The sequence below is a fragment of the Antedon mediterranea genome, chromosome 7, assembly GCF_964355755.1.
Source record: "Antedon mediterranea chromosome 7, ecAntMedi1.1, whole genome shotgun sequence".
Classification (NCBI taxonomy): Eukaryota; Metazoa; Echinodermata; class Crinoidea; order Comatulida; family Antedonidae; genus Antedon; species Antedon mediterranea.
The window spans coordinates 1,302,113-1,317,188 of record NC_092676.1 but is presented as its reverse complement, the minus strand read 5'-3'; the positions used below and the strand labels follow the sequence as shown (position 1 = coordinate 1,317,188).

Genomic DNA, 15,076 nt, shown 5'->3' with positions numbered 1-15,076 from the left:
CAATAGGCGACAACCTACCTAGAACATTTAAATTCATTGTGTGCATGCAGGGAAGTTGGGACGTACTTGCTATCCACCTCGTCCCTTTTGGCGGTTTCTAGGTTCAGGCAATGAGAATGACAACACATTGATTGACCTGACCAAACTTATACCCAGGTCATTGCAAAATGAAGCTTCCTATTGCCATATTTGTATGTTACCAAAACCAGAAGGGAGCTAAAATTCTCCCTACCAGTAGACTTGGTGAAGATATGTGCGGAAAAAGGTTCTAGGACACCTACCCCCTAGACAGTTACCCCCCGGATGTTTACCACCCGGACAACTACCCCCTTAGGACAACTACCTCCTTAGGACAACTACCCCCTTAGGACAACTACCCCCTTAGGACAACTACCCCCTTAGGACAACTATCCCCCGGTAAACTACCCCCCGGTCAACTATCCCCCCTCCAATCCAAAAGTAGACAAATATATAGGACCGGTTTCTGTAAAAATGAAATCATCTGTTTTTAACGGGTGTTTCGAAACTAGAGACCCGAGACCAGAGACCTGACACGAGACCCAATACGAAAAGGGAGACCTATATTTGGGTCTCCCTTTTCGTATATTTGGGTCTCCCTTTTCGTATATTTAGGTCTCCATTTTCGTATATTAGGGTCTCCCTTTTCGTATAGTGGGGTCTCCCTTTTCGTACGTGGGTCTCCCTTTTCGTATATTTAGGTCTCCCTTTTCGTATTGGGTCTCGGGTCTCTGGTCTCGGGTCTCTAGTTTCGAAACACCCGTTTTTAACCGATTATTCTGTTTAACAGCACGCTAGACCCTAGATGTGCTAGATTTAAAGTACCGTATTTATTGAAAAAACGGCCTGGGCTGTTTATTGTTTAGGTGGTTTTAGGTGGACATTTATTGGAAGAAAGTTGTTTATTCAATGGGAGGGGGTATAATCTAATGGAAATAGACGCCGATTATTCCATATGATGTTTCATGGGAGTGACATGGTCACCGTTTATTTGAGGGGAATTTATTTAAAGATCGACGTTTATTCGGTGAGTGAACATTGAGGTCAAATATCAAAAGTGATATTATTCTTCAAGTGTACAAAAATACATATATGACAAATTTGAGACAAAAATTAATTCTTTTAAGACCAGTGGTTATCGAAGCATTGTCCTGACGCAAAAATTATTATTATTATTAGCGAACCCAGTCTTTACAGTAAATACATGGAGTACTATATAATACGTTCGACTATCCTATGATCATGTGTGACAATCTTCAGTTTATACCACCAGGCTATATTTATGTTCAATCTTTTACTTTTGTTTACAATAATGAACAGAATAGTAATTCGTCAAAGTAACGAATTAAAATATAGTTATTAATTAATAGTTGCAGAGTCAGGTTGTTGAATGGTCTGGGTGGTTAGGGTGTTCTAAAGGGATAGTTTTCTGGGTGGTAATTGTCCGGGGGGTAATTGTTCCTAGGGGGTAATTGTCCTAAGGGGGTTGTTGTCCGGGGGTATTTGTCCGGGGGGTAGTTGTCCGGGGGTAGTTGTCCTAAAGGGGTAGTTGTCCTAAGGGGGTAGTGGTCCAGGTGGTGGTTGTCCGGGGGGTGGTTGTCCGGGGGGTAAATGTCCAGGGGGTAAATGTCCAGGGGGGTGAATATCCGGATACGGCGGAAAAAATAGAATTCAATGAATTGAACAGAGAGAGAGAGAGAGTGCCTATTATGGTATATACATCTATTTAATGAAATTACTTTCTATTGATTTAAAACAATTTGTGTAATCTAATGCAAATTATGCATACAATTTCTATATATGGAACTTTCTCAAAACATGTATAATTACAAGTAGTGGCAATTTCAAACCACCAATGCCTTTATTAGTGATCCTGGGCTCTTTAAAACAATTAACATATTAGTGTTGAATATTAGAGGACTTTGTGAGCATTTGAGATTTATTTGATTGGCCAGTTTTAGGGCGATATAGCTCCTTGCCGTTTCTCTACCAAGCAGTTTGAGGAGCTCATAAGTGACCAAAAAACACATGTTTTTTTAACTGACAAAGGTAAAATTACACAGGCTGTTCTACTCGAAATGCTTAATACATTATGTTTTTTAACAATGTTTAATACATCACCAAACCACCTACCTGCTGCCTCAACTGCAGTGACCTTTGCCCTGTAACATACTGTATTTACCTGTAAACCTTAACATTAAAAAAATCCCCTAAAATGTATTTTAATACAGTGTTTCTTCTAATAATCAACATTTAAATTTATGAAAAGAGAAAATTAATCTGCATATCCAGGCATTTGCAAATCTATACAAATTCTAACAGTATCTTCCCATCCCCAAAAATCACAAATTTCATAGTATTTAAACAGTATTTTTAAAACAAAAGGTATAATATTGTTATTGGAAGGAAACTAGACTAAAGCTCTGTCTACACTATTAAAGTTAATGCGACAAAACAAGTGTGATGTACCCATATATGGACACGATAATCTCATCACTACCATATTTGGGCACACTTTTTTTGTCAAACTACTTTGATAGTGTAGACAGAACTTACAGTAATTTTTGTAGGCATGCAGTGCTTTCAAAATTACATTTAGTTATTACAATACTTTCACAAACAAAATAAAAAAAGTAGCAAAAGAAATACAGTTTGCGTCATCAAACAGAACATTGGATTTTGCGAATTATTAATATAACCTAAATCATTGTATTTACATTTCTTGCAGTTTATCCAATAGCAACAGGTTTTCTTTTCTTACAACTGTAACTTTTGACCTTTATGTGGATAAAATGAACAACATACAGTCAAACCTCATTTACCACACTTTACTACAATATATATACCAAATTTAGTTTTCAAATCTTCTGTTACCCAATTACAAAATCCACAATACAATTTCAAGCATCTGTCTGTATTTTGTTAACTATAAGTTATTAAAAATGCAACAACCCCATAAAAAACTATAATTATAAGCTTGCAACGTGTTGGTAAATCAAGTTTGACTGTGAAAGTTAACACTGCAAATAGAAAAATGTCCCTATTTGGGACAGAACTTGAGTTTGTCGTCTTCTCTCAACAGACCCTCACCTCATTGTGATCATCGCCATTTGCGATAGGATCCGTCCGTGTTGGACTATCGCAGTTTGCGATCAGTTACATCTGTTAATGATCACGATTTGTGATCCGCATCCTCATTTATGTTGAATTATCGCAATTTGCGATCAGTTACATCTGTTTAACGATCACAATTTGTGATCAGAATCTTGAATCAAATTGTGACATGATCGCCATTTGCGATAGCATCCTCTTCAGTTCTCAATTTGAGAACCCGTTGGTCTCCATTTGAGACGTAATACAAGTCATTTTGAAAACAATATTATCTTGTTAATCTTTTCCATTCTTGATGTCTGTGACAGCTTCCGCTAATTTAGCAGTTGATAAGTATGGCTGGCATTTGTTAACAGCATGCAATGACTTAAATAGAGTGACTAACCCATAGTAACTGGCCTAGGCAAAGACAAGTATAGTTTAACACCAGATATTCAGTTTTCATACAGCAATAAGAACATTGTAATAGATATACAGTACAATACAACTAAATGCTTAAAAGTGCTTACACTGCTTCTAAAGGATAATATAGCCACAAAGTAAATCAATCTAAATTCAAAATATTCATTGATATTAAACAGTGTTGTTTTTACCTAAGCCAGTATGATGTTTACAATGAATATAAACTCAACAGTGCCATATTTACTCAAAATGTACAAAAAATAAAAATTTATTTTTACACACATAAAAATCATTTATATAATTACACATATTTAAAGCACAAGGCACTCAGTTGTTGAGAACAAGAAAATGAATCACCCCCGATACGGTTATTCCTGACATTAAATAGGTAAAATTAATTACTAATTAATTAAGTACTGTAACTAATACAGTATTAAGACTTGTATTCTTAATTACAAATGAAATTGTCCTTATATTATATGACTTAAATATTATAGCGAAAGGCATACTGATATGAATAAGTAATAATTTATGCGTTATAACAGGTTTAACATTTCTTGCCGTCAACAACTGAGGCAATTAATATTCCATTGATTTGCACTCTATAGGTAGACAATTTAATTTGCACAGATTTCATCAAAGTTCTTGTAATCATTAATTCATAGTTCATTGCGATGGCTGGTTACTAGATTCATTACTGCCACCTTCAGGTGCTTCACCTACAGCTGGTTGTCCTGCATTGTCCATTTTAGCACCATCTTGCGGAAGTAAAGCATCAGCTGCGTTTGGCGGTTCACAATTTTCAACAGCATCGTTTCCATTTTCTAAAATATTAGGGTTTAAAACCGGTAGATCTGGTTCCTGCATGACAACCTTGGGTTGTTCAGGTAAACCCGGTTCATTGTCCATCGGAACACTTGGTTCCATCATTACTTCTGGTTGACTTTGAATAGAAATAGGAACATTTGCTTGTGAAGGTAATTTCTGTTCAATTATTAGTTTATCGGGAATGGCAGGTTGAATAGGTATTGAATGAGACTGCTCAACCACTGGTGTGGCAGATGAAGGTAAATTAGGTTCTGTTGCATCCTTTGTCGATGGAAGAGTTGCATCAGTTTCCGACAGATCAGAACTCTGCGGCTGTTTAAGTCGTTCCTGTTCTGGAATTCCTGCTTCAGCCTGTGACGGTATTTTACCAACAGATTCCGGCACATCGCCAAGATTCTGTTTTGGTTTATTTGCTTCAGGTTTAGAATGATCTGCAGATTGCGAAATAGTAGATTCTTCTTCTGAGGGACCCCAACGACTCCTTCTTGGTCTGTCTCTATCTTTATTTCTGTCCCGATCTTCTTCACGACTTCGTCCTCTTCGACCACGATCCCTACTGTACCTGTCACGGTCTCTCTCTCTATCACGGTCTCTGTCTTTTTCTCTCTCTCTATCACGGTCTCTTTCACGTTCTCTATCTTTACCACGTTCTCTATCCTCTCTGTCTTTACCACGATCTCTGTCATCTCTGCTCTTATCTCTATTGCCTCTACTTCTGTCTCTCCAATCCTGTTCCCTCCAGTCTCTTTCCATGTCATGCCGCCTATCTGAATCTCGCCGTTGATCTTCTCCAAATCTATCTTCACGTTCTGGCCATGGTCTGCGAGGCTCATCTCTTTGTGGCCAACCACCTTCTCGTGGACCCCTCATTTCTGGTCCGCCTGGACCTCTCATTTCTGATCCACCTGGGCCTCTCATTTCTGGTCCACCTGGACCCCTCATTTCTGGGCCACCTGGACCTCTCATTTCTGGCCCGCCTGGACCTCTCATTTCTGGTCCACCTGGGCCTCTCATTTCTGCTCCACCTGGACCTCTCATACCACCCAGGTTTCGCATTTCTGGACCAACAAGACTTCTTATTTCTGGTCCACCTGGGCCTCTCATTTCTGGGCCACCTGGACCCCTCATTTCCGGCACACCAGGGCGCCTCATATTTGGACTTCCAAGACCTCTCATATCTGGACCAAGCAAACTTCTTGGTCCTCGCATTTCTGGTTGCGGTCCACGCCAATCTCTATCACCCCTCCAATCTTTATCCTGTCCTGGAGGTCCTCGTGTAATTTTACCAAAATTATCTCCTTCACCATCACTATTCCATCTTTCATCAGGACGATTATGTCGAAGGCGTTGTGCCTCAGCTTCTCTTTGATCAATGTCACTTATACGATCATCAACATCACCCATCTTTGATCTGTCTCCAATTCCTCCTGCCATCATCTCTGGATTGGGCAATCCTGGTCTGATTTCTGGAGCCAGCATTAAAGGCACAGGACCACGAATTTGGACACCTGGAGGAATACCATGCAATGACGCATGAGTGCTGGGAACACCTTGTAGACGTACAGGCATCCCAGACATTCTGACGGGAAGTCCTCCGGCAGGCATCCCACGTTGGAATATTGGTTGACCACGAACTGCTATCATCGGATGCAACATTCTAACACCAGGCAATCCAAACCGAACACCAGGGACTTGCTGCATTGGCTGACTCAATAGACTTGGAGGATTTTGCGAACGGATAGCCATTCCAGTTACTTCTCTAGCGGTCAGTGGTCTAGCACCATGAAGTTCTTTCCCATCCATACTTTCTTTTTGAGCTTTTGACTTAGCTTCACCCTCTTCATCTTCATCCATCATCTTATTCAGAGCTGCCACCATGCTCAGTGCATTATTCTTTGGCGGTAACGGTATCTTAAACGGACCATCCTTAGGGACTTGGTTCGCATCTGTGGTACTTGGTAAAGACTTTGGTGGCTCGTCAGAAAATCTTGACGGTTTATCTCTTGAAACTGATTGAGAAGGAAGATTAGGTTGTCCCGGAGGATGACCAAGAAGGCTCGGCAAAGACGTTGGTATTCCTTCAGGAACTGGTCCTCCGGGTTGTGCCATTCTTGGTGGTAGACGAAAAGGTACAAATCCTATTCTTGGTTGTCCAGGGTGGGGCATTAATTGTGGTTGGCCCATTCCTGCTGGGTGTTGAGGAGGCATAGCTTGAAATCCAGGAATTACTAGAACTTTTCCTGGTTCACCTTGAGATGTCGGTTCCATGCCTGGTTTTGGAGGTGCTTGTCCAACAGGTAATGGAATGTTACCCGGTAGAAGAGCTCTCATTGGTAGCTGTGGAGGAGGGCGACTGATATCAAATCCAGCAGGAAATCGGAAGCCAGGAGGTGGCATTCTTGGATTAAAATTTGGCAATCGATGGAATCCACCAGGGGGGAAATTTGGTGGCTGGTCTACTGATGGTGGATGAGGAGGAGGAGGGTGTGATGCAGTTGTAGTACCTACAGGAGGCACAGGTGCAGGAACTCCAGCGAGTGGTAGACTGGCTACTAGATTGGGTATTGAAGCCACTGTAGGCAGGCCAGGTATTGGTTGCCCTGGAACTGACAGGCCTGGTATTGATGGTAATTTAGGAACACTGTCTGTCTGCATTTTTGTATCTTCTTCAATTTTTGGTTTAATTTCTGGAGGAGGAACGTCTAAGGAGCAGAAAAACAAACAAAAGAAAATATTAATGTATTGAAATACAATAAAAAGAACACAGAAATAATTCTATTCTACTCTCCAAAAAAGGACGATTGAATTTATTTTTTTTATTAAAACTTTCCAGTTCAGCCCAATGTGTTAACTGATATTCAGTAATGTAATTGTACACATGATTGCGCGAGAGGAAAAAAAAAAGTGTCTAAGCAAGTGAACTAACCTTTCTTTAGTTCTGGTGGAATTGTTTCATGATCAAGTACAGCACCTTCAGCAATTTCATCAAGATCCATTCCATCTCGAACTCTGTCCCACGGAATGTATGTAACACCCTTTTCCACAACCCAATTTTCTTTGTATTCCTTGCCCTTCACTCCTTTCCCTGGTGCAAATGCCACCTGGAAAACAAAGGTTATTTGACATTGTTAGGTCGATTCAATTTGTTTATAGATAGATTTTTCCTAGTACTAATCCATTGAGTAAAGGCAACCTTAATGCTTGGTTCCCACTAAAACGTAACGCAAGGACGTAAACGCAACGCAAGCGTTTTAACCAATGACAAGCGAAGTTATAGACAGTTAGCAATCACAAGCGAATAAGCCATCGCTTGTGATTGGTTAATTCACTTGCGTTGCGTTACGTCCTTGCATTGCGTCGCTAGTGGGAACCACGCTTTAGTGGTGAATAAAGGTGGCTTTGTTTTAAAAACTGCAAATTTTGAATAAAAAATACATGCTTAAGTGTGTTACCTTAAGCGTCATTCCACCAAGTTTAACCTTTTCCATCCTCTTAATAGCTTTGTAAGCTTCCTTTCTCTCAGCCATCACCACATAAGCGCATCCCCGAGGGGGCACCATCTGAAAAAGATGAGATAATTATTACAATACAGTAAAAACACACGCCTTAATTTATAGATGTGTCACCAATTAATGATCACAAGTCTGTAGTCTATTCAGAGTGGATCTCAAGGGGGTAACATATTTGTTTTATTTTTTATGTTTTTTCTACAATTCTGTTCATTTAGGGATCAGTGAAAATAAGTTGCTTTGTATTTTTCTGTGTTTGTATTCGTGATTGATCCAATTGAACATCAGAATGAATATATAAAATAAAATATAATAACAATAGTCTGTAAAAAACAGTATCAAAGGACTCTATTAATATATAAAGTCAAGATAATTAGGAGTCTTACATCAATGGAATTGACCACTCCGTGTTCTTCCATCAGATTTCGAATTTCACTCTCTGGGATATTTTTTGGTACATGACCTAACCATACTGTTCTTGTACAAACTAAAAAAAAACCATGTTTATTATGACCAAGCAAGGTAACAAAAGAAAAAAAGTAGAAGAATTCATGATATAAGCCAAAATATATCATTATTCAACAAGTTTTTACAAAGTATTTTAAGAAATTGAAATACCACAGTATTCAAATCATACTCACCACTTAAATACTCTTTTTTGATTGGTGGCAGCCCTTTTTTTTCACGTTCTCGTTGTATCTCCTTTTCTTTTTCTCTTTCCCTTCTTCTCTCGCGTCTGTCTCTTGACCGTGATCGCTTGGATCTCCTGGACCGACTACGGGATCTTGATCGTCTACGCTTTCGTGAGCGTGACCTTGAACGGGACCTTCGTCTTTTTGGAGAACGTGACCTTGATCTGTAAGAGGTAAGGATATTTCAAAATAATATTACTGTGCTGTTGATACAACTATAAGTTCTGTGGATCATAACAAAGTGGTCTCTTTAATATGAGGTTTTCCTGAATCGGTTGTAGAATTTCAAAACATTCATTTCATGTGAAAGTATCTAATTTATTATTATATACTTTTATTAAATAAGTAACGCAACATTACAACGTGTGGCCAAGGGCTAGATTGCCAGTCTTATTAACAAAGGTGTCCATTTAATAATCCCAAAAAAGAGATCCTACTGTTTTAAAATTTGTAAATAATTTTTTTTATGAAACTAGTTGAATACAATACCTTGAGTGACTGCGTCTTCTAGGTGACCTGACCTCTCCAACTTCCACACTTTGCTCCGACTCCATTCCCATATCTGATGGCTCTGGAGGCTACAAACAGGAGTGTCACAATGTTACATACACAAGGCAAATTTTTGTAAAACCTTACAGAACATTTTTTTCAGTTGTTGATAATTTCAAAACTGTCTATATTAGATATTTGAAGCTTTTGAGTTCCGAGACAGTAGACTACTCAGACAGATTTCTTTCTAACTAAATGTTTAATTGTTCTTGTCAGATCAAACATTAGATCATGAACGCAAACTACCAAAAGACAGTTTTGATAGTAAACGATATACACAGGCTTAAACTCTGTCTACACTATCAAAAAAAAAGTGTGATGTGTCCAAATATAGTGGGGATACACCCAAATATGGTAGTGATATGACATTATCATGTCCACATTTGGGCACACCACATTTTCACATAAAGTTTAATAGTGTAGACCGAGCTTGATACAGATTGTTCTTTTGTGTACATTATTCTCTCCTTTTCTATCATTCCAAATTAAAATCAACCTATTTTTATTTACCTGTTGATGCTGTTGTTGCTGCTGTATTTCTCTATTGAACGCCTCTTGTTGTTGCATTAGATGATGGTTGTATGGATTGGGGACAGGCTGATGTGGCAGATTTGGATGTGGTATGTTGTTCAATGGTGGCGCCATTTCCATTTCATTTTGCATAGCGAAACTAAAAATATCAAATGGGTATATAATTGAAAGTAACAATCGTAGAAAAAATTAATACAATTACTGGGGTCAGAGAAAGGTCAATATTAATATTATGGTTGTTATAGTTATGTAATGAATATTTTTGTTAATTCAGATGGAAAATTAAATTATTGAATAACATAGATTAAAGATGTATTGTCCCCCAAAACATTAAAATAAAGATTATTAAAATCATACTTTAAATAGGCCATTTGTAGTTTTAATAAAGTTATTCACTTCTGTTAAAAAAACAACAACATTGTCTGTTAGACAATTGAAGTATTTTTTGCTTTAAATCATTTTTTTTCGATCCAATTTTTGGTCAAAGTGAATAACTATTATGTGAAATTAAAATGGCATATTCAAGAAAAAATTCGAAAAAAAATATTTTTTTTTTTAGTAGGACAATAAATCTTTAATTGTTCAAAGTCAGTCACCTAAAAGTAATTTACAATAGAACACAACAAAGAACATAAAGATGCTAAGTATAACAATAGCCTATTGTGTGTTGTATTGTGAAGCATACTTACTTTGAATACTGGTTGATAGGTGGCTGCTGCTGCTGGGCCTCATGCTTCATCCCTGAAGGCTTGTCATCGTCTTCATAGTCAAAGTCATCCAGCAAAGACTTCAATCATATTAAAATCGTACATAAACTTCATTAAAATACATATTTATATACTGTACATAACACTGTTGAAATGGTATATGTTTTTTAGATTATATGTATCTTAGATTCATTTTATTATCCAATATAATGGAAATTACAATGCTCATATCTTTGCTTGCCTTAAATAAATATCAAGTATTTTATGTCCACGGAAGAAGAACCATCTGGTCTGGGCCTCATTTTTACTATATATAATTATACATGAAAAAATGGTACAAAAGCTAACTACATGATGTAAATACTCGTGAATGTTCTGTAAAAGAAGATGGTGATAATTGCCACTTTATTTTAGAAAGCTCTGTCTACACTATAAAACTTTGAGTAACAAAAAAATCTGATGTAACCATATATGGACATGATGATGTCATATCACTACCATATTTAGGCACATCACACATTTTGTGTCAAACTAGTTTGATAGTGTAGATAGAGCTTAACATACCTTATTGAAAACTTGAGGCTGCTTTGGCTCTACTTCTGGTGGAGCTTTAGCCACTACAGCCCCCACTTGACTAGTCACCTCGTTCAGTTGTGCTGCTAGCTGCTGTATCTGTGCTATCATATTTGGATCTAAGCCCCCTGGTGTCTGTACCTGCTTAGCTTTGTTCATTACTTTTTTGTGATTTTCTAGCTGCTGTTGAAGTTGCTGTAAATGCTGCAACTGATTTTGTTGCTAAAAATTAAGACAAAAACAAAGTTTCAAAATAAAACAATTCACTTTCATTGAAAAGTTTGATTAGTAAAATTCGATCAGAGGTCAGAGTAGGAAACATAGTTTTATACTGTATTTTTTAAAACTCTATCTACACTATCTAACTAGTTTGATGTGCTAAAATATTGTAGTGATATGCCTAAATTTGGTAGTGATATGACATCATCATGTCCATATAGTTTGCTAGTGTAGACAGAGCTTTAGATGGTATTACTTGTGTAATAGAATCATAGTTTTTTTATAGCATTTTGCTATGCTACAAAAAGATGTTCCCTGAATAAAATTATGTTGGATCTTTAAGACCTAGTAACTAAGTATGAGTTGCAATTGTTAGATTTAAGGATGAAAAAAGCTATGACAAGAATTATCTACGAGGAGTATGCTAGTTTAAGTATGTGGTTTGATGCTGTTTCATTGACAAGTGCAGTATTGCTCTATTGTCAAGAGATAAATTCAAATTAATTTGTTTACAATTACTGGTTCTAGAAATAATAACTTGAAACTAACTTCTTCATTTTGTTTAGCTTGTTGTAGAATCTGTGAGACAATGCCCATTGCATTATCATCTAACTTAGGGTTAGATTCAGCTGCCGCCGGTGCTGCTGCAGCTGAGGATGAAGTATTCTCTGCTTTGACAGATTCCACTGGCTCAGGAGGTGCTTCAACTGAAAAATTAAATAGGGGTGTTCAGTGGATTTTATAATTTTCGAGTTATATCTCGCTCTTCAAGGAGAAAGGGACATTATTGGTTTATCCATGTAAGCTATGCAAGAAATAAACTAAATATTAATTTTCATATAAAGTGTTATCTAAAATTGTTATTCTGTAGGTTGTATACAACTAAAATTCACTTGATATACAAAAGTCTAATAACTGTAGTCTGTAAACAATACAGTATATCCACACACTTTTGTATCAGTACTAACCTCTGGTGACCAGTACAGAATTGTAGGTCCAACCATTAAGTAGCTACTGTACAATACCAACCTTAAAGGCTGCCCAATTTCACAGTATATTGTAGGGGTTGTACAACTATCAATGTCTATTTGATATTTACATGAAATACATACGTTTTTTACCCATGTTACAATTATTACAACAGCAGTCAGGGGAAAAATGGTGAAAGGTTTCCTACTTTCTAGGATTTTATCAGATAATCTATATTGTTTTAACAACTACGAATGTATTATTACACTCACCAACATTCTCAGGGTTTGCCATATCTAGTAAAGGTTGCACCGTCTCGGCTGTAAACACGCCATTCTTCTGCCACAGATTAAGTACTCTTACGATCTTAGCCTTGTCATCCACTGGGCATTTGAATAAATGTTGAAACGTACCAAAGATGTTCTTAGCAAACCTAGGAGCAAACACATCTTTCTCAGCACCAAACTGATGGCGTGATTGACGAACAATTGAATCTATAACATACAGCCCGGGTACTTTGTATTCTGGTCGACACTAAATAGAAAGAAATTATATTAGTTAATAAAGTAGTATACATTACATTCAGTAATAACCATATTTGTTCACAGCATACATTAACAGCATATTTTTGTGGTTCCATAAACCATTAATTAAAATTACTTACAAATATACAATTTATAACAATATAGCATATTGTACTATACAGCAGCTGAATGAAAAATATCACTTTCACACAACCTAACCAGACACCTGGATGCACACCATACAAAATGCAGGTGTTCAAATTTATACTATTTTTGATATTATTGATATTTTTATTAGTTTTGATAAAGTTTACTTTTATTCTATAATTAGAAATAAAAAATTGATGAATATGTAATAACATGGTATACCTTCTGTATAAACTTCTCCACACTTTGTACCACATGTTTATACATTTTAATTGATTTGATTGCGGACTTCGTGACAGCTGTCATCTTGGCCCTAGAGATGGGCGGCTTACACTCGTACACGCCAGAAAGCTGCAAGAAAAGTAATGATATTGTACATAAACATTTCATGTGCTCAGGCTTTGTATAATTTGAATTACTGTACTGTACATACTAAGTAGTAGTAATTGGTACAACAGGATTCTCACCACAGGGTCTGTGTTTCAGCGGGGTCAGTGCTGACCACTACAACTGACAATTTCCAACAAGCACCACTGTACAGTAGCGACCATGATGCCGACCCCCACTTTTACAAAAACGCTACTGCCAAAAAATTATTATTTTCGTGTATTGTACTGTAGAGATTTTGAGACCATTGAATGTAAATTACTGTACTCACTGCTTACACAATGAGCATGTTAGAAACAATACTGTATTCAAGACAAGCTTTCAAATATTCAAGTTGCACAGCCCTAGACCATACAGTAGCATTGTTTGCAAATGTGGAATTGTGACCACTCAAGCAACAAAACATTGTGTTCAGCCAATGATTGTTAAATATTAATGTTAATTAAACATTCTAAAAATGATAAAAAACATAATCGTACAACTTAGCTGAAAAACTACAGGGAAGGGCTATCAGTATTACAGTAGTTATTACATTATTTGTATGTAATATTGTAGAATCTTCCTTAGACTTCATTTCATTTACAGTATTTACAGTACTGTACTTTGCCCATACAGTACAATAAACCTTGTTATGTATAATACAATTTCGACCCCCCGACATGTGCAGAATTTACTAACTTTGAGCATGTATTTCATGTTGTAAACAAAGCGACATTATAAATTTATCAGTACTTGTAATTTATATTGAAAAATTACAAAATTGTTGTCATCATTAGCATCATTAAACATTACATTTCAAACATGCAAATTTATACAACATTTCAGATATTGTCCTTTAAAAACATGAAAAATGAAGATGAATAACAACCTTGAATAGGCCATTTTACAGTTTTAATAAAGGAAAGCAAAAATGTTTTCATTTATAAAAAGACAAAATAAATGGATACATTTAACCAAAAACCCATTGACTTCCAATCAATTTGACTCTTTTTTTTGGTTAAATTACAGATTTTTTAGGAAAAATGTTGTATTCTATACAATTTTTGGTCAAAGTGAATATTCTATTAAAATGGTGCATAGGCCTATTCAACAAAAAATTTAAAACAATTATCAGGGGGCCAATACATCTATAAAATATAATTTACATCACTGTTGTTACAATTATATTATCCTTTTGATTAATTATTTAACAGATAAATAAACACACTTCTTGTCTTGGCCTAGACCTACATTTGTATTTATGTTATGCCATACATACAGTACACCTAAAAAACGATGTCTAAAAATAAATTATTTAATATAAAATATTTATTGATGTTCCATCTTTTTAAAACTAAAATGTGAAAAAATTATAATATTTATAAAATCCTAGTAGAGATTCAATCCAATGCTAGTTTGTTTGAATTATTATTATGTTTTCATTCCAAATCAATAGTTAGCAGGCTAGGCCTAGATCACATAGAGAGAGCAGCACATGATGAATGAAGAGCATGGCGCGGCGCGGGCCGAATCAAGCTATACAATCGTCCACAGTCTGTATCGGCCTGGATGTGTTCAATATCATTCACCTTAAATAACCTTTATTTTTATGACATACCTCATTATTGAACGTTCTAACCGCATCCATTTTTACACCAAATGTTCTGTTAACTTTTAAAATCAATATCTCCTAGAATAAATATCCATAATGTGGTAATTTATCTCATAAAATGTAGTGCAAATGTACCAAAAATATTCAGCACGAGGATGATACAGAAAAAGCGTTCACGTTCGTCGGTTCATATTTATATAACACACAATCTAATTGGCCAAACTAGAGGGCATGTTATTCTTTAGACCAATAGGACGCATCGTTACTAACGTTGTAAAAACATTGGATATTGGCGTAAAATGGTGGCGCTGTCTAGAAA

At 36.4% G+C, this 15,076-nt stretch overlaps 1 protein-coding gene across 1 annotated transcript; it reads right to left on the bottom strand.

Annotated features, from left to right (window-relative positions):
• Positions 1-1,713: 1,713 nt before the first annotated feature.
• On the bottom strand, positions 1,714-14,913 carry LOC140054132 (uncharacterized). The gene is made up of 13 exons (XM_072099014.1): positions 14,764-14,913; positions 13,002-13,130; positions 12,381-12,642; positions 11,689-11,846; positions 10,912-11,142; positions 10,330-10,427; positions 9,620-9,779; positions 9,050-9,138; positions 8,510-8,724; positions 8,255-8,355; positions 7,812-7,919; positions 7,286-7,460; positions 1,714-7,061 (listed from the first exon to the last, which is right to left on the bottom strand). Exons 1-13 carry the CDS (start codon positions 14,791-14,793, stop codon positions 4,198-4,200), a joined length of 4,620 nt encoding a protein of 1,539 aa, XP_071955115.1. The 5' UTR covers positions 14,794-14,913; the 3' UTR covers positions 1,714-4,197.
• Positions 14,914-15,076: the final 163 nt, after the last annotated feature.